The sequence below is a fragment of the Tachypleus tridentatus genome, chromosome 13 (assembly GCF_004210375.1).
Source record: "Tachypleus tridentatus isolate NWPU-2018 chromosome 13, ASM421037v1, whole genome shotgun sequence".
Taxonomy (NCBI): domain Eukaryota; kingdom Metazoa; phylum Arthropoda; class Merostomata; order Xiphosura; family Limulidae; genus Tachypleus; species Tachypleus tridentatus.
Window position 1 is genome coordinate 65065296 of NC_134837.1, and position 20480 is coordinate 65085775.

Sequence of the window (20480 nt, forward strand, 5' to 3'; positions counted from 1 at the left end):
CAATTTGACATCCGAATTTAGATATTCTGGTGTTTTCTTCTACCTGTAAATTTAGATATTAAATGGATTCTACTACCTTAGATGTGAGGTAAAACGTTCTTGTTATTTTTACTAATTTTACACTTTGTACTCGTAGTCGGATGGTTGCGAGTTCAAGGATGACCCGCGTCGTGCGTTTGTGTCCTTGAGAAAGACATTTCATCCCACTTGTCCTAGTCCTAGTTTACCCAGCTGTTAGCTGGGGTTAACCTACGATGAACTACCATCCATTCTAGGAATGATTTGCCCCCATTCTTATCTGCTTGTGTCACTTGAAACAGGAATCCAAAAACACTTGAAATCTGAGTTCAGTTGTTTCAGAACTTTCTAATTTCTCTAAGCCAAGATTACAATGGGTTCTACAGACAATATCAGATCCGGGTTCATTAGTCTTGGTGTTTTACACTACTACAAAGTGTATATTTAAATAATTTGAACAACCTGAAATCCGAGATTAGACGTTCTCGAATTTTTTACTTTATCCAAATTAAGACATAAATGGTTTCTCTTAATATTTCATTTAATTTCAACTGAACTTTCTTAACTTGAGCCTAGAAATGATTCTTTGTGGTACTTTATCTCTTAAATGTATACATTGTATTTGTATACAATAAGTCTCCCTGTGAGATACAGGTAGGTTTACAGAATTATAACGCTAAAATCTAGGGTTTGCTTTCCCGCCGTGGACAAAGCAGATAGACCAATGTGGCTTTGCTGTAAAATAGACAAACTAATTGTTGTTGTTTTTGTCTTTTATTTGTTAGATTCGTGCAAAGTTACACGAGGGCTATCTGCGCTAGCCGTCCTTAGTTTAACAGTGTAAGACTAAACGGAAGGCAGCTAGTCATCACCACCCACCTCCAACTCTTGGGCTACTCTTTTACCAACGAATAGTGGGATTGACCGTCACATTATAACGCTCCCACGGCTGAAAGGGCGAGCATCTTAATAGTGCGACTGGAATTCGAACCAGCGACCCTCGGATCACGAGTCGAACGCCTTAACGCACCACGCACCTGGCCATGCCGGACCATTAGAGTTTATATCTTTATATATATATATATATCCTCGTTTGAAATAGTATAATTTTTTAGTCTAAACTGTACACAACATTTCCCAAAGCCCCCCCCCCCAGTGGCTCAGCGGTATGTTTGCAGACTTACAACGCTAAAATCCGGGTTTCGATACCCGTGGTGGCCAGAGCACAGATAGCCAATTGAATAGCTTTTTGCTTAATTCAAAACAACAACAACAACACTTCGCCAAAAATGTTAAATGAAAAGTATTTTCAGCACAGAGCTACACAATGGGCTATCTGTGCTCCTTTCACTACGGGTATTGAAACCTAGTTTATAACGCTACAATACCTGAGAGTTACTACTGAACCATCGAGGGAGGGCTTTATGGTAATATTCATATTTCAAGAGTGTTTAGTATTTGATCTTCTGGAAAAGAAGCTCGTTGAAAAAATTAACGCTAAAAACCGAGTTTCAATACTCGCGATGACCACAGTACAGATAACCCATTGGGTTTATCGACAGACGAATAAAGAAATTGACGATATCATTCCCTGGTGTTGATCCCAATCTAGATAAGCACGGGAGGATCAGTTAAACCTAACATCTTTTAAGTATGCAGCAGTTTCGAATAACTAAAGTGTTTTTGCTGATGTTTTACGTGTAAGCATATACGTATACGTGATTATGAAAGGTGATTTACGGCAAGTGAAATTGATTTCGTATACATAAACTGAATGAATAAAGATTGTTTGTTTGTTTTGGAATTTCGCACAAAGCTACTCGAGGGCTATCTGTGCTAGCCGTCCCTAAGTTAGCAGTGTAAGACTAGAGGGAAGGCAGCTAGTCATCACCACCCACCGCCAACTCTTGGGCTACTCTTTTACCAACGAATAGTGGGATTGACCGTCACATTATACACCCCCACGGCTGGGAGGGCGAGCATGTTTAGCGCGACGCGGGCGCGAACCCGCGACCCTCAGATTACGAGTCGCACGCCTTACGCGCTAGGCCATGCCGGGCCCCAAATATATAAAGAAATAATTATATTTCTCATATTTTAAGGGGACAAGTGCCCCCTTGCATCCTTTGAGGACGCCCATCCATCTACTTAAAATATAACGAAGCCGTCCATGAAGGTCATTACGGATATAAAATTTAAAGTATATAAAAAGAAAGAATTCTAATTTAGAACACTAATGAATACAGTAAACTAGGCATATATCCCGCACATATGTATGTGTGTGTGTATGTGTGTAAAAAATCGTCCTTTTTTGTCATTTTCACTATTCATTAACTTAAACATACACTACTTAATTACGTCTGTGTGTCTCTCTCTTTCTATATGTATATCAGGTAGCATTACAACAAAAATAATAGTTGGATAGAACACCCGTCGTTATTAATTTTCAAAGCACGCGTTTGCCTTTCAGCATTTTCGAATCAAAGACTACTGGTTGCGAGAGTATACAGTGGCGACTTCAACGGCAGTACCAAACATAAGCGCAGTTTGTATCTGTGGTTACATACGAAAAGGTTTGTTGAAGAGGGTTAGCGGTATGTACAGCTGCTCGTAAGGATAAGATGTCTCGATGCGCTCTAGCGTAATATACGAATTACTTAGTTGTACTGACAAAATATTAATATTTTTCTTTGTCGTTCAACGTTGAAATTCGAGAGATGGCTTTTCTGAAATACATAAATTGGTTGGTTTTAATTGCTTATTACCAACGTAGTGATAACGACGCAGTTTGTTACTAGCGGCACTTGCCGCAGTGCAGGGCGTGAACCTGTGCAGACGAATCCCAGTCCGTGGAATGGCGGGAAATTTTTAATTTAACTCAATTTAAGTAGTCATCTTTATACGATAGATTCAATCTTTCCGAAGCATCACTGATTTTGCGTCTTCCTTCATTGTTGGTTTATTTTTTTTATTTTCGGCTGCGATGACAACCTTGAAAAGCGATTGCAAGAAATTTGCCCCAAATATGTTTAGCAAAACGAAATGCCAGCACTGTTTCAAAATAAAAGATGCCCATTCTGTAGAAGCACTGGAAAACAGCAGGGTAGGTAAAGATGTGATTTATATATCATTGAAAAAAAAATTAACTTTTTGGTTTTTTCGGCCATAAACTATTGACATATGTAAAACAAAATCATAATACTAGTAGACAGAGGAAACATTTTTATGCAAGGGAACAGCAATATCAGTATTTCTACTGGTACGTTTTCAGAATCTTTTTAGACGACTGACAGGTTTATGATACTTACGATATATAATTAATATTCGCCAAAATTTGAAGTGAAATTCATCCAAAAATCACGCCAAGTGCTATTTTTTTCTAGTTTACAAACTATAGCATAGATCGAAAAACTTAGAAGCACGCCTATATTAAAGATGTACATTTTGGCTACTGAAAAATCCTACATCTAGGCCTAATTATGTAATTCGATTGGTAAGAATACGAGACTCACAAGAACAAACACACGATTTGTAGGCCTGTGATGCAATAAAACAATTCAACAGACCAAACTGTAGGGGGGGATGATTGTATGCACCATACCCCCCACCTAAAGTGAAGGGGGGATGTATCCCACCTATTCCTCCCAAAATCTACGCCCCTGACACAGTGTATTACAATAAATGAGTAATTTCCACACACTTATAATATGAATATTAAAACAAATAAAAATGTTTGTTTGTTTTTGAATTTCGCGCAAAGCTATTCGAAGACTATCTGCGCTAGCCGTCCCTAATTTAGCAGTGTAAGACTAGAAGGAAGGCAGCTAGTCATCACCACCCACCGCCAACTCTTGAGCTACTCTTTTACCGACGAATAGTGGGATTGACCGTGACATTGTAACGTCCCCACGGCTGAAAGGGCGAACGTGTTTGGTGTGACGAGGATGCGAACCCGCGACCCTCAGGTTATGAGTCGCACGCCTTAACCCACCTGGCCATGCCGGGCCGAATAAGAATGAGAAATGTACTTATCTTGTGAAAGACAGTCGGAAAGATATTAGCGGTGGAAAAATTGAGTTTTGATGAAGAATAAAGGTTAACTTAAAAACACCTTAATTTCCACAAAAGAGGAACCGGAAGGTCGCTTGGAGAGATCACCCATCTTAGCCACTCGCACCACGAACGTGTAATGTATTTGTTGTCTGTCAGACAGTCAGTAAAACGTGCGCATGTCATGAGTCACGAGAAGAATTATGTACTCTGTAAGCTAGAACACTGCACGACGTATGAACTTCAAAAGCAAGAAATATTTATGGCTCTTCCTTTTGGTTTTATTTACTCAAGAAACAGAATACTTTCCAGAAACTTGTGCAAATATATTTAGTTTATAACTTGTAACTTTGGAATGTGAGAGGATCGTCTTTCAATTGCTTTCTACTTTTCGCGTCTGATAAAACGCTCAATGATTAAAATTTAAATCAAACTAGGTTGGTTAAGATATAATTAATAAACTTTTATTCGCGAGAATAACCATAAAGTTACATATTTATATTAAGTGTTAATATTGTTATGTCTGGAGGCCTTGTAATAAATGAAATTGTATTGTTCCCTTGCTAGTGCCTTATCTTACCCTTACGCACGAATGCCAGGAAAGAATGTTAGTTTTCTAGTTATATTACACAATACAACTTTTCTTAACCTTGCCTGGGGCTCTTGTAAACGTACCTCAATATGTTCGGTATGCTGTTTATCTCCGGTTTTCATTTCCTTACTTACTTACTTTTGTTTATCAGTTAATGAGGTTGAAAAACAAGACCACGAAAATTGTCTGTGTCATTAAATTAAACAAGATCATGAATCTTCTTTTGAAGTTTTTTTCATGAGTTTATTATAAATAAAGTGATAACATCGAATTTACTTGGTCTTTACTAGATTGAAACTGCATTATATAAAATCTTGTTGGTTTGGTTTGAATTTCGTGCACAGCTACACGAAGGTTATCTGCGCTAGCCGTCCCTAATTTAGCAATGTAAGACTAGAGGGAAGGCAGCTAGCCATCAACACCCACCGCCAACTCTTGGGCTATTCTTTTACCAACGAATAGTGGGATTGGCCGTCACATTATAACGTCCCACGGCTGAAAGAGCGAGCATGTTTGGTGCGACGGGGATTCGAACCCGCGACCCTCGGATTACGAGTCGAGTGCCTTAACTACCTGGCCATGCCGGGCTCGACGTTATTGTATAATTTTGTGTTCGCCATTTTGTTTTTGGGACCTGAAACTGTGTAAAGATATATTTAAATTAGATATATTACACATACACAGGTTTTAACTTCCGATTTATCACGTGTCGCTCCCTGCAGATAATAGACACGTCACAGAAGAAAATGAAGCCAAAAGATTAATGAATTTACTTTTTTCAGTTTTTAAACTTTGCTCCAAGTAATGTTTTGTTATTTGCGCACAACTAGTTGCTGTTGACATGAATGAAACGTGCGACCTTATGCACAGATTTTTATGGTTGTTGTGGATATTCCTCTTGATTGATGTTTACCACTTACCTATTACGTAGAACATTAGTTATAAGTGTTCCACACAATATCTCATGATATATGTATGAAACTATTTTTTTGGTCATAAATTGCTTAGTTTATACACTTATATTTTTTGTATACTTTTGGTTATAAATTGCTCAGTTTATACACTTATATTTCTTGTATACTTTTGGTCATAAATTGCTCAATTTATGCACATGTATTTCTTGTATACTTTTGGTCATAAATTGCTTAATTTATGCACATGTATTTCTGGTATACTTTTGGTCATAAATTGCTCAATTTATACACTTATTTCTTGGGTAATTTTGGTCATAAATTGCTCAATTTATACACTTGTATTTCTTGTATACTTTTGGTCATAAATTGCTCAATTTATGCACATGTATTTCTTGTATACTTTTGGTCATAAATTGCTCAATTTATGCACATGTATTTCTTATATACTTTTGGTCATAAATTGCTCAATTTATGCACATGTATTTCTTGTTCACTTTTGGTAATAAATTGCTCAATTTATGCACATGTATTTCTTATATACTTTTGGTCATAAATTGCTCAATTTATGCACATGTATTTCTTATATACTTTTGGTCATAAATTGCTCAATTTATGCACATGTATTTCTTATATACTTTTGGTCATAAATTGCTCAATTTATGCACATGTATTTCTTGTTCACTTTTGGTAATAAATTGCTCAATTTATGCACATGTATTTCTTGTTCACTTTTGGTAATAAATTTCTCAATTTATGCACATGTATTTCTTATATACTTTTGGTCATAAATTGCTCAATTTATGCACATGTATTTCTTATATACTTTTGGTCATAAATTGCTCAATTTATGCACATGTATTTCTTATATACTTTTGGTCATAAATTGCTCAATTTATGCACATGTATTTCTTGTTCACTTTTGGTAATAAATTGCTCAATTTATGCGCATGTATTTCTTATATACTTTTGGTCATAAATTGCTCAATTTATGCACATGTATTTCTTATATACTTTTGGTCATAAATTGCTTAATTTATGCACATGTATTTCTTATATACTTTTGGTCATAAATTGCTCAATTTATGCACATGTATTTCTTGTTCACTTTTGGTAATAAATTGCTCAATTTATGCGCATGTATTTCTCATATACTTTTGGTCATAAATTGCTCAATTTATGCACATGTATTTCTTATATACTTTTGGTCATAAATTGCTCAATTTATGCACATGTATCTCATATACTTTTGGTCATAAATTGCTCAATTTATGCACATGTATTTCTTATATACTTTTGGTCATAAATTGCTCAATTTATACACTTATATTTCTTGTTCACTTTTTAGTTTAGTTTAGAGACATCAGCTTCTCTTCACCCCATCGAGGGGCAATGTTATGACGTATATGATACGGTTTGCGCGAGGTTTGTGGTATATTCTTCATCTCTTCTCTTTAGTCCAATCTCGCGATTGATACACTTGCACATCTTGTATGCGTTTGACAATAAATATCAGGATTTATACAGTTATTTTATGTTACATGAGGTGATTTTTGTCTTTGCTATTCACGAGATTTAAAGTAGACTCGATATTTCGGAAACTGCGAATTTTGCAAGTCGCAGTTAAGTTCATTAAACTAGGTTACATTCACCATGAAAGAGCGCGTGACCGCGTTTCACGCTTATGAAACGTTAATCATGGTACAAGTGTATGGTATATTGTAGGCAACGTAGGTTAGCTTTAAAAATAATACACACAGGCTAGCGAGTGAACTGCTGGAAAATATCCCCCCTCACACCATAGTTACTTTTGACAGCGATTCGTCTGCTGATAGAATGGTGTTTGTTGTTGTTGCAAAGTGTAGTTCTGCGGTAAGTACATTGTACGTGTAAGTCCACTAACTACATATTGTAAACAATGAATTTACAATCATTGTTGAACTTCCTGCTAAGAGTTTAGGACCAAGGGATTTTTTTAGAATAACGTCAGTCATTGTAACTATTACGTTACAGGTATTGCAGCTTCGATATGTGAAGGTTTTAGGTTCGAATTTTCTGTACTTTAATTTCAATTAAATGAACGATATCCTTCATTTTAACCCGTTCTGTTAAGTCTAACCATTTTTAGATACCGAGACTAAAACTGTAGAATTGTTTTAAGTTAGGTCTAACTACTTTATAAAAAGTGATAATTAATGACCCAATAATTAATTTGGTTTGTAATTAATGTAAAATTATATTAGTGTTACTACTTATTCTCTACGCTGTTGAGTGGGTCTCCATTTACGTTAAACGTATGATGGAAATTATGATACCTCATATGCATTATTTTAATCTTAACTGTAATTAAATATTATTTATCAAATACCTGTCCAACTCACCAACTGATACAAGTCAATTTGTTATATTTCCATACCCTTTTGCAGCTAGAAATACCAAAGAATTTAATGTAGTTAGCAGTATTTACTAATTACGCTCTTTTCAGTATTATTAACGTAAATGGGGAAAAACCTTCTGACTGCTGAGACACTCCACTCTAACAAGGGTCTAGTTTGACTAGACGTCTTTCGTAACAGTATTTTCTTTCGCCTTCACTCACTTCACTAGTTCTTCTCCGTCTTCTACCAATGTTTTTCTTACCTAATCTTTTGTGTGACACTTTTTCAAAATATTCTTGAGAATCAAAATAAATTCATATGGAATTTCTTTAATAATATCATATTTCATAAGGTGACTTTGCAGTTTTTGAAATCAGGCTAAAAGTAAGGAAATTTTCCAGGGAAATTTTTATCATTCTCATTAAAAATAAGAATAACATCCTTAGGCATCTGTACGTCGTCTGTTAATAAGCTTGCATATCTTTTACTTCATCTCATTTAGAATTCTACCCTGGAAAAAACGTTGTCTGGTCCAGGTACTTTATCTCTTCTTAATATCTTTCTTCATCTTTTTCTTTCTCCATCAAGGGATTCATAGGAACGTCATTTAGACCAGTCTAAATTTCTCATGGAACGTTTAGGGTATGGAATATTGCGAGCATCCTTTCTTGTACAAACAGGAAAAAAAATCACCCATGTCATGGTTTACTACAATAACCTTCCAACCAGAATCCTTTAAATGGTCAATCCCTATTTTAATATTTTGTTTCTATTTAATGTACTTAAATCTTTACTGTTAATTTTAATATCATCACCCAACTATTTTTTTAATCCCTTATTGATAAATTAATGTTTTTTGTTATATTTTTAATAAATCCACAATTTTTCTATATTCCTGCAAGTCTTCCATCCGTCTCCCTGCTTAAACGTGTAAAGCTTTTTGCATCTAAACTTAGTTTTACCTTGTACGTAAGCCATTCAAGTCTACTCTTGAAATTTAAAACAATAGTGTTAATTTTTGGATTTCAGAATTCCATGTTGCTGTGAATCTATAATATCAATATTTTAGCGTTAAAGATGTATAACTTCCATTTGAGACAGGGGCAGGTTTATGAACTTACAACGCTAAATTCTGGGGGGGCTCGATTCCCCATCATGACTTCGCTCTAAACCAACCAATAAACATCTTTTATCAATGTTATACTAAAACGCCACCTGAAGAAACTTGTATTGGTGACACCTTATTTCTGGTCTTCTGTTATATGAACTTTTAAACAAACGAAATACACGTACTTGGTTTCTAGAATACTGTTTTATCAATAAATAATAGATATATTTTTCGTATGTACCAATGTATTTTAGTCTAAGCCGCGTAGGCCCTATTGTTTTCGATTTTTCAGAAAAGCGTGATTTATTTATATGCTATCGTATCTGGAGCACTCGACTCGTAATCGGCGAGTCGTGAGCCCGAATTCCATCACCATACATGCTCACCCATTCAGCCATGAGGGCGTTATAATGTGACGATAATTCTCACTTTCCGTTGGTAAAAGAGTAACCCGAGAGTTGGCGGTTGTTGCTGTTGATTAACTGCCTTCCATCTAGTTTACCATTTTTAAATTAAGGGCGAATAGCTTTGCTCAAAATTGAAAACAAATCAACCAACAGCATGCACTTCGATAATAGACGCACATTTTTCTAATTCATACCGTATAGTTCATTACTGCGCATAATTTGTGAGAACAATTAGGTGGTCCCATGTGTTCAGTATTAGTAAATATGCATTATATGTAACAGTGCACAGTGACGTTTCTCACGTAAGTATTAGTATCTATTTAGAAAATATTTGTTTTCATTAACGTAATTTTAACTAAAAATATATCATATTAGCGTAGAATTGGTCAAAACGTTTTGAGAATGTAGGCGCTTTCTAGAAGGTCCAGTGTGGTTAAGGTACATGACTCACAATCTGAGGGTCACAGGTACGAATCCTCACCCACCAAGCGCGCTGGCCCTTTCAGTCATGGGTGCGTTATGATATAACGTTCAAACCCACTATTCACTGGTAAAAGAGTAGCCTAAGAGTTGGCTGTGGGTGGTGATGACTAGCTACCTTCCCTCTAGCCTCACACTGCTAAATTAGAGACAGCTAGCGCAGATAGCCCTCGTGTAGCTTTGCACAAAACTTAGATTAAATCAAGTTTTCCAGAACACCTGGCAACATCTTGTATTTCTTTCATTGATTAAAAAAACAAAAGACGAAAATCGACATAAACATTTATCTGTAGAATCCACTTTCTTAGTCTTCTGTCACTGTCCACCCCCACCTCATACCCCACAATACCTAAATTGTTATATTATCAACGTAGGTAACTGTTTACAAAAAAAAAACTTAAGCGAGTTACTTGTTATTGTTAAGGTCTCAGATTGTATATAACTTTACAGTTTGGAATATACTAATGTAGAGAATCCAGATTTGTTATTTACATTGATGTCGTTTTTGGTGAGTAAGCTACGACTTTCCGGACCTGGTTGACTACAATGCGATTTATATTTTTATTTGGCGATTTTCGAATAAAATCGAGAGGTAATTGATCGTCTCTTGAACTAAAAACCTTTTAAAAATAACTGAAATCAGTTTGTGAAACGTTTTGTTTTCTTTCGTGTTATATATCAGGTTGTTTTTATAAATACAAATTCTGGAAGTTATTTTTTTTGTCCCTCATCGTCCTTTAAAAAAATCCAAAAACCTTAGCGGACACGGTAATGTTGTAAAGAGATGAAATGTGTATTAAAACATGTACGTAAGGAGAACCGAAATCATGGTACGTAACCCGAAATCTTAACATTACACATAACAATGTAACTCAGAACGGCTGGTATGGGTATTGACACTTTTACTAATAAAGCAGAGAACAACGTTTCGACCTTCCTAGGTCATCTTCAGGTTAACAAAAAGTTTGATTTCTAGTAGGTTTCCCGTCATCAAATATTACACACAAAAGTTGCTCCTCAGTGTCACAGCGGTATGTCTGCGAACTTACAACCCTAAAATGTATATTCATACATTAACACTCCCGAAAGCGGCGCTCTGCCCAACGCCCGATTATGGTACAATTCAGTTGCTGTCATCGAAAAGTTTGAAATGAACTCTATGAGACGAAGATGAATGTTGACCTCAACTATTTGTACTGGTCACTTACAGGTTGGTACAAATATTAAACCAACTTTCATAAACTGCTACTGGACTTTCAGTCTTTCATTGTGAAACCATCAAAAAAGCACCTCTCGACAACAGGTGAAACCGATATATGTGTGTGTGTGTGTGTGTGTACTCTGAGTATGCTCAGTGGGAATATATCGTTATACCTTCTCTAGCTTCACTCAGAAGTTCTTGTTAGAAAGTGTTTATCTTTTGACTGGGTAATATTGCAACAACTGTAAGGGTTGTAGTAGATTAGAAGTATTGTGAAGATCTGTTATAAATTGAAGCTTGAGGTTCAGTTTTCGTTTTACATGGTTAAGGCGTTCGACTTGTAATCTGAGGGTTGTGGGTTCGTATCCCCATCGCACCAAACAATATCGCCTTTTCAGCCGTGGGGGCGTTATAATGTGACGGCCAATCCCACTATTCGTTGGTAAAAGAGTAGCCCAAGAGTTGGCAGTGGGTGGTGATGACTAGCTGCCTTCCCTCTAGTTTTACACTGCTAAATTAGAGACGGCTAGCGCAGATAGCCCTCGTGTAGCTTTACGCGAAATTGAAAAATAATCTTTTTACAAATAAGGATAGGCGGAACTGGTGTACCTCAAGGAGGGATAGTTAGCCCTATCCTATTCATCACGTACGTGAATAATATGCCTCTAAAAGATCCAAATAATGGATGCTCATCACAGTTCGCAGACGATGTAGCAATCTGGAAAAATGCACCAACACCAGCAATTGCAGCCACAAACATACAACCACAATTAAATAGAATAAGTGAATATTGTCAAAAATATAGAATAAAAATAAACACAACTAAAACATAACTAGTAGTATTCACAAAGTTAACTAAACATAAAAAAGCACAACCAGAGATTTACATGAATGGTGAACAACTCCAGATTACTACATCAGCAAAATTCTTAGGACTTATGTTCGATTCAAAACTAACGTGGGTAAACCACATAAATAATAATAGAACAAAAATTTGGCGAAGAACAAACTATACTGGGAGTCTTAACTGGCAAAAAGAGTGGAGCTACGGCAGACAACATTATGAAAATATATAAAACATACATTAGACCCGTCATTGACTATGCAGCTCCTGCATGGATAAATGTAAGCAAAAAACAACTGCAAACAAAACTATAAATGATACAAAATACATTACTCACAACAGCTTATAAAGTACCTAGAATAACATCTTCAGAATTTATGCATAAATACGCACATATCGAAACAAGAGCAGGTAGACTCCTACATAGTACAATAAATTATTTTAATAACAATTGGAGAGAAAATGAACTAGTCAGCGAACTCGACAGGTATTGTTTACATGATGATGATAGACCTAAGGACCTTTCCCCAGTAAATATATACTTTCTAAATAAAAATAAATATGTAAAAAATAATAATAAAAGGCCACCTATTAACTAGACTCCACATTAGTTTAGAGATTAATTACAAAACATTGAAAGGGTTTTTTATGTAAACGTTTTCTAATTAATATCTGACTGATGAAAGTGCAAATAATCTATGGAACTATAAGAGAAATGTTTTATTTGCATCAAGTGTATGTGTAGATCGTGCATGGACATTGCCCTGAAAGGGACCTGAGAAAGTGGTGGTTACTCTGGCCCTCGTGTACTATATATAAATACGCTTGACCGTTGAAGAAAAAGTAATAATAGTAAAATATATAAGTAAGTAAAAAAGAAAACCAAAATCTGAAGGAAGGAGGAAGAGGCTAAAGAAACATGACCCTCCTGGGTGGACAAACATCAAAATACCCATACAGAGAGACAGGCGGGAATTGGGACCAAAATATGGGGGTGGGGTGGAAAGACCTACTTAACTATTCTGAATATAGTGTGCATATTATATCCCACACAAAAATTTGTTGGGACAGTTACTCTCTCTTGGCCTCACACACACACCTTGTAATCCCGCCTGTGTTTGTAGACTTTAAGAGCATCATAGAAAATTTGAAAATGGTTTGCATTTGAAGGTTTGATTTTAATTGTGGGTACCACATGATGAAACGCCTTCACGTTTGACGCGCATTACTGAGTTGTCGGTGTTTCGTATTAATTAACTTGAAAACTACAGCCCAAGCTGTTGCTTATATCGGTCGCTACCTGTGGGCTTACTTGTATCATGATATTGGACAATTCTTTGTTTCATGCTTTTATATGAACATATGAATAATAACAAAAAAAAATGTTTCCACTATCTACTTAGTGCGAGTCGAACCTAGTCAAGTGGTTAGCGTGTTTGATATGTATCTACAGGTTTAACGTTCGTGACTTCTTATCATAATAAAAATATAAAATCGCGTTATGCATTTTTATGCTCATAACGGCGTTATAAGTGTGACGGTCAAATACGACTATTCGAACAGATTCGAACAGAGAATAAAAGTCCAAGAGCTGGCGGTAGGTGCTGTTCAATAGCTGTATTTTCTCTAGTTCATCTTTGCCTGGATATACGAAAAGAAGTATATAAAACACACGGGGGCTTCCGTCAGTAAGAAATGCAATAAAATTACGACACTGTGGTTTGTTGGTTTTTTTTAATTTCGCGCAAAGCTACTCGAGGGCTATCTGCGCTAGCCGTCCCTAATTTAGCAGTGTAAGACTAGAGGGAAGGCGGCTAGTCATCACCACTTACCGCCAACTCTTGGGCTACTCTTTTACCAACGAATAGTGGGATTGACCGTCACATTATAACGCCCCCACGGCTGAATGGGCGAGCATCTTTGGTATGACGGGAATTCGAACTCATGACTCTCAAATTACGAGTCTAACGCCTTAACCCTCCTGGTCATGCCAGGCCAACACTGTGGGTATTCTCGTTTAATTTTTCACATATATTTCAACTGTATCCAGTAAGTTTAATGAATTTTCTTGCATTTTCATGTGTGCGTAAAACTGTTTAAAAATCCAATCAGTAATTCTACGATTAGATTACAACAAATGAATTTTGCGCACCTATGGCAAAAGTAAAACTGATTGAGCAAAGCGATATTTGTTTTCTAACGCAATTGGACGAGTGTGTGTATGTGTGTTTTTCTTATAACAGTGTGAAATCAGGCTATCTGCTATGTTCACCAAGAGGAATCGAACTACAAATTTCAGCGTTGTAAATCCGTACGTAGACTTCTCGTTGTCCCAGCGGAAGGGTGTGAGGGAGCAGTTGAACGAGTGTGTTTTGATGGCCAGAATATTTTCTACGTGCGTTAATTAAGCGTACAGCAGTGGTTTTATTTTTATTATGACGATCTAATGTTACCACAAGTAACTATGTGAATGTGATATATGTGTGTATTCTGATATTTATACGTGGTTTAATTAATATATGTGTGTGTGTGTATGTGGGCATGTATTACTGATGTATGCTGGCCATGAGGTTGATGATTAGGTTCCTTTCTGCATTTGTCTGAATACCACAACTGCTGATTACGTTTATACCAATTTTACACACACGCGCGCGCGCAGAAAAAACATATTAGTAAGCCATAAGAAATAAGGGTCTTTTATAATGCTAGCGACAAATGAGCCCAGTGTGTGCAAACATTTGAAGCAGAAAGAACGACAATAAGATGACTTCTTATGTTAAGATACCTTGTTTCCTGATGTAGATACACTCAAGATGAATTGTGTGTTACGTATTGGAAATACGCTCTTTGCACGTACATGGCAAGCGCCAATGCTGGAATTTCGCTTGGGGCGCATAACGTAAAAACTTTTATAATCAGGGCCACTGTTTCCGCTTGGGAAGTGAAACAAGTTCTCTATATTTCTATATGCGTCTGTATTTATCTGTTTTTACCTTTACCCTACAAGTACGTTTAGTGTGCCGTGATTTGCAGACAAGGGGAAGAATTAATTATGATGGAGAAAGAGAGGGGGGGGGGGTTACTGTCCTTGAATGTAATACGTTTGTATTATGTCCTCTACAAATTCTCGTGTAGATAAAACATATATTATTGGCGCAAGAATAATATTTTCGATAAGACGTTCTCGATACCGACAACGCTGCTAGAATGAATTCTGTATCTTAACGTATGCTCCCGAGTTGCGCACTGTTGGTGAAATTAGACACTTGTGTCTAAGATAAAGTTAAAAAAGAAGTCCCCATCAGTAGCTTTTACGATAATCGTTCTCTCGTGTTTCTTTTGCTTTCAGTCAGGTATTTTTTACAACCCAAACTGCACGAGGGTCAAACGAACAGATCAGAGACACAAGTTTATGTCCAGACATTGCTGACCACATTAGAGAGAAGGCAACCAACCAGCCGCCTACTAGATTTCATAAAATCGAATTAAGAGTTTTCTATGACAGTCGTAACGCCCCTTGAACGAACCTTATTCGACGGCATACCTCGGCTCGAACCGTGGACTATCCGGTCCTAGATAACGTTGTTTATAATTTCCTGTCTACTAGTGTAGGTAGATTAATCGCGAACATTTACTCCCCTTCCATCTCCTTCATCTCAATGCAATCTCACGATTTAACATTTTATACATTATCAAACGAATGTTTATATAAAATGAGTTAAAATGACTTTGAATTACGCAACGGGACTAGCCGCACTGAATAATGTATAGAACTTAATATTGAGTATACAGTAATCTAAGACCAGTATAGATTTCAACGCTTTCAAACAACGCAAGGCCCGGCATGGCCAGATGGTTAAGGCCTGGTTCTGGTATGAATCCCCTTCGCACCAAACATACTCGCCCCTTTTAGCCGTGGGGGCGTTATAATGTTATGGTCAATCCCACTATTCGTTGGTAAAAGAGTGGGTCAAGAGTTGGCGGTGGGTGGTGATGACTAGCTGCCTTCCCTCTAGTCTTACACTGCTAAATTAGGGACTGCGAGCTCTGATAGCTCTCGAGTAACATTGCGCAAAATTCAAAAACAAACAAACGAACAATGCAAGACTGGAGGACTGAGTTTGGAAGGTGTTCGTGTGTGTTTTTCATCTATAGTAAAACCTGTCTAAGGCGGAATCGCACGGGACCGAGCAAAATTTCCGGCTTAGACAGTGAACGTGCATTTCCTTAATTATATATAATTTTTGAGCGAAACGTTATACTTGCTTGACTCAAGGGAGTAAGACGTTTGTGAATAAAGTTATTATACTGTTTATGCTATATTTATTAGAATTAGAATAAAAATATACATTCAAAATATACACAAGTACACAAAATTTTAATCAAATTTATTTGAAGAAAGTGTCCAATTTCAATTCTTTCGTTTTTTTAATGGGTTTTCTTATGCAGTTAAAACAGAACACTAATTCTACGGTCTTTTCATGAAGTTTATTTTCCCCTTCATTTTTGCATACAATTTGATTGCTTTAATATAACTTAACACTTGAGATGAAGTAGTAATTTCTATTTCCTCACTATCTTTTCCATTTTGTTCATCTTCTGAATCTCTCACACTGTTACCATCTTGCGATTCTATCATAGATTTTAAATCAGTTTCATTAGTTTCTGTTAAAACATTCTTGTCAACGTTCACAAAATTTTCCGCGTTCACAGAATCATCTGCATCAATCTTCTCAATCAGAGTTTGGATTTCACTAGAATAATCATAACAAACAACTTCTCCACAGTATCCGCCATTATTAACAATAAATCCACAGTTTCGAAAGCACTTTATTTTGCATTCATCTTTTACGTATTTGATTGAATGACTTAAAATGCAATTGCATCTAACGCGTCAATTTTCATGGTCATTTCAGATGCTCTCTTACAGTCGTCCATGTTTGTAATAATATGATGAAGCAGCAATTTTCTGTATTTCAATTTTATACTCTGTATAATTCCATTATCTAATGACTGTAGAACTGATGTTGTACATGGAAGTAAAAGACTAAACGAACATTTGAAAGTTTAACTTTTGGGTGACAAGTTGCATTATTTAGGAAAAGTAGAATATTCCTGTTTTCTTATTCCATTCTTTTGTTCAATTTGTTCAAAAATTCCTTGAATACAGCACTTGTCATCCACGCTTTATTATTCACTTTCCATTCCACAGGAAGTTGATTCTTCCTTTAATTTTTTGAAACAGCGCGGATTTTCACTTTTACCTGTTACCCATGGTTTCTCTAGTTTTCCATCAGCAAATGCGACCAAAAGTACAGTCAATGGTTCTTTTGAATAGCAAACTCCGGAATAATGACGTCAGAAAAAAGAACAGAATATATTTAACCAATACTTACTGTAACAAAATGTCCGAGAATTTATTAATATTTAAGTAAATTATTAATTAAATAAACATTAATATTTATTCAAAAACATTTTTTCTGCATTACTCAGGTTCTAATCCTACTTGTTGATAGATGAGGTAGGAGAAAGGTAGTTTTTCGACCACGTAAAGAAGGTTCCGCCATATAGAGGGCCTTTTATAAAAAGAAATCTTAAGATAATGCTGCAAAATTTTGATGTTTACGGCTTTTACAGGTTTCCGCTTTATGCAGTTTCCGGGTTAGACAGGTTTTACTGTAGTATTTTTGTGTATTAGTTATACTGATGATTACGTTATGAAGATTGCTTCCAAAACGGATACAGACGTGAGTTTGTGTATAAATATATATATTTCATAATGGTGTACAGTGATGAATGTAGGTAACTTGAGTTTTAAGTCTCGGTAGATTTACATTGGCTCTATAAATAACCACCTAGCCTTGAGTTCTGTTTAATTAGAAATATATTTATTCATAGCTCGTATATCGTTGAAGTTTCTAATACTCTCTCAAATAAATGATGATTTCGTAACTAAAAGGCTTATTTTCTGAGAATCTTGCACTGTGATTCTCTTGTTTTTGACAGTATTGAACTAACACGTGTTGCTGTCTTCCATATTTCTGCCCCACCCCCACCCCCTTGTCAGTCGATCGTCCCCGCTCCTTTTTTCGTGTTACTGTTTGACCCTGTAATTAAATCTGCAGGAGTCCCTGGTAGACGTACGCAATGTGACCAAATTCCAGCTTAAGAAATATCACGTATGATAAGAACATGGATATTATGTATCGAGTAACGAATACAATAATTATTTATGGCTTCACTTGAACTTTAATTAATATGACCGATCTGTAGAAGTTGGAGTTCGTGTCAAGAAGAGTGGGACTGGTTCTATTTCAAGTTTTGAAATTAAACGGTTTTACGCCTCTTTAGGTTTTGATTGGTCGATCTTGGAGATTTCGTGACGTTAGTTACCACGCGAATAATATCAAGTTGTTTTTGAAAAGTGTATTTCACGTTTATGGTATGAAATTAGTGAATAAAGATATACAGGGCTCCTAACACACAAAAAATCAATGTTTGATCTCGGAGTGAACTTTGAACATCACTCAACACACACACAGCTCAGTGTGTGTGTTGAATGAGGTTCAAAGTGATAGTTTATTGATGTGTTATTTATTTTGGTGTAATGTGTTTAGTTTTGAGTATCACAGCTGTTGTTCTTTTCAAGAAGTTTAATTTGTTCATTCACCTTTTGAATTGATACTATATATTATAGGAGATGGAGTCAGTTCCAAATTCACAAGGATTTTTAACTTGTCACATATTTTGTTGTTTTTTGAAATGTGAAAGTAGTAAAAACTGGGCATTAGAATAGTTCTAATCAACTCGGGAAAGGTAATCAGTAAATGATTTTAGTTTTAATGGGTTTTTTTTAGTTTTTTATCGCTTATAGCAACAATAAATAAAAAATACTCAAGTTCCATTATCATACATGTGACAGAATGATAGCTTGTGCAAACTCTCTTTCTAAATTTTGGACTCTTCAATAATTTCATAAATCGTTTCTTATTTTGTATTGGGTTTGATGAGGATTCTGATTACAACCACGTGAACGTATACTTATACACGACTTAATGAGGGTTGTGATTTGTTACGTATTATAATTAATATCTGACGAGTCTTTATGTTAAGTCGGTTACGTATTACGATTTCAAGTAGCCGGAAATTTTAATTTTAATTTAGAAGTTAATTAAATGATGATAAATATTAAATTTATGACATTTACCAACAACATTGATACACACAATTTTCTTTCTTAACACAAATGTAAGTTAATATAAAGAAACACAATACAAATTTATAATAACGGGTGTTACTAATAGTTATTACAAGTGATGGTTTATATACAAGAGTTTACAAACTTACAAACAATGCTGAGTCTTATATCTAGTCTGGAACTTAATCTTTTATCGACGTTCACAGAGTAATTCTTTGTCGATACACCTGTACACGTCTCTTGACGGCTAGCTAGAAACATCCGTACGTTTTCACCAACGACAATATTTAATGTCCTCGTGGAAATAGCAACGTCCGAAGGTAATTCATTGAAGTCAAACGGTTTGTAATGTTCAAAACTATGAAAGTTCCTGGTCAAATTCTGTAATTTTTCGATTAATAAACGTTAATCACAGTTGTAGCTTCTGATACTTATACTGACTGTAGCTGACAAACAGTATTAGCTTGGTGTCTAGTAATGGCTAGCTTTTATATATTCACACGAGAGTCTGGAAGTTTCAACAATATTCGAAAACACGCTAGCGTTTCCATAACACATATTGTTGATTCTTACTCTTGGGAATCTTCTACAAATTTAGAGTACAGGAGGGACTTGTGCAATACACATCCAACAATGTATGTAACATGCATCAAACTAAAACACACGTAGGTAATAAAATAAGCGTATATCGGTGAATTCATTACAGTTTTCAATCAGCTGAGTGTGTGTACTTGTACATGATTTGACGAGGGTCGTGATTCAAATCATTTTAATGTGTACTTATATAGAACTTGATGAGGGTTGTGATTTCAACCATATGTGTACTTTTTGAAATTTGACGAGGGTTGTGATTTCGACTATGTGAACGTATATACTCGTATCGAACTTGGTGAAGGTTGTAATTCCAACCATGTTTATATATATATTGTAACTCGTAGTTCTTCGATGTTAACATCGTTTTAATTGTGCGAGTTCGTAACTATGCGTCTTCAATTGTATTCCACGTAGCTGTTCTCAGATCTATGGAAAACACCGAGGCTAATATTATTTAAGCTAGTGTAAAAGTTCATCAGTGTCGTAATCCAGTCAATGAATATTGTAATAACTGTCAACGGGGATGTTTGTAATATTCCATATCAAAGGTTTGTCAAGTAGCTGAACCGACGGTGTCGATAGTCCGGATATTTTCTTAACAGTTAACATAGTAAATTCGTTGTCTGGTTAAGTTTTTAAATGTTATAACAAAAGCACCCCAGGATACGATCTAAAATTTCTCACGAATGAATGGATGAT

General features: G+C 35.7%; 1 protein-coding gene across 7 annotated transcripts in view; it reads left to right on the top strand.

Annotated features, from left to right (window-relative positions):
• Nucleotides 1-2555: 2555 nt before the first annotated feature.
• LOC143238382 (uncharacterized) overlaps nt 2556-20480 on the top strand; it is a 74812-nt gene continuing 56887 nt past the window's right edge. For 3 of the 7 annotated variants that reach the window (XM_076478532.1, XM_076478534.1, XM_076478538.1), the window contains exon 1: nt 2556-3121. In XM_076478532.1, the coding sequence (XP_076334647.1) occupies nt 3061-3121 (61 nt within the window). In that variant the 5' untranslated portion in view covers nt 2556-3060. Of the gene's footprint in view, nt 3126-7069; nt 7444-20480 lie in introns of those variants that run through there. The other 4 variants (XM_076478536.1, XM_076478535.1, XM_076478539.1 and 1 more) reach the window with 4 other exon arrangements.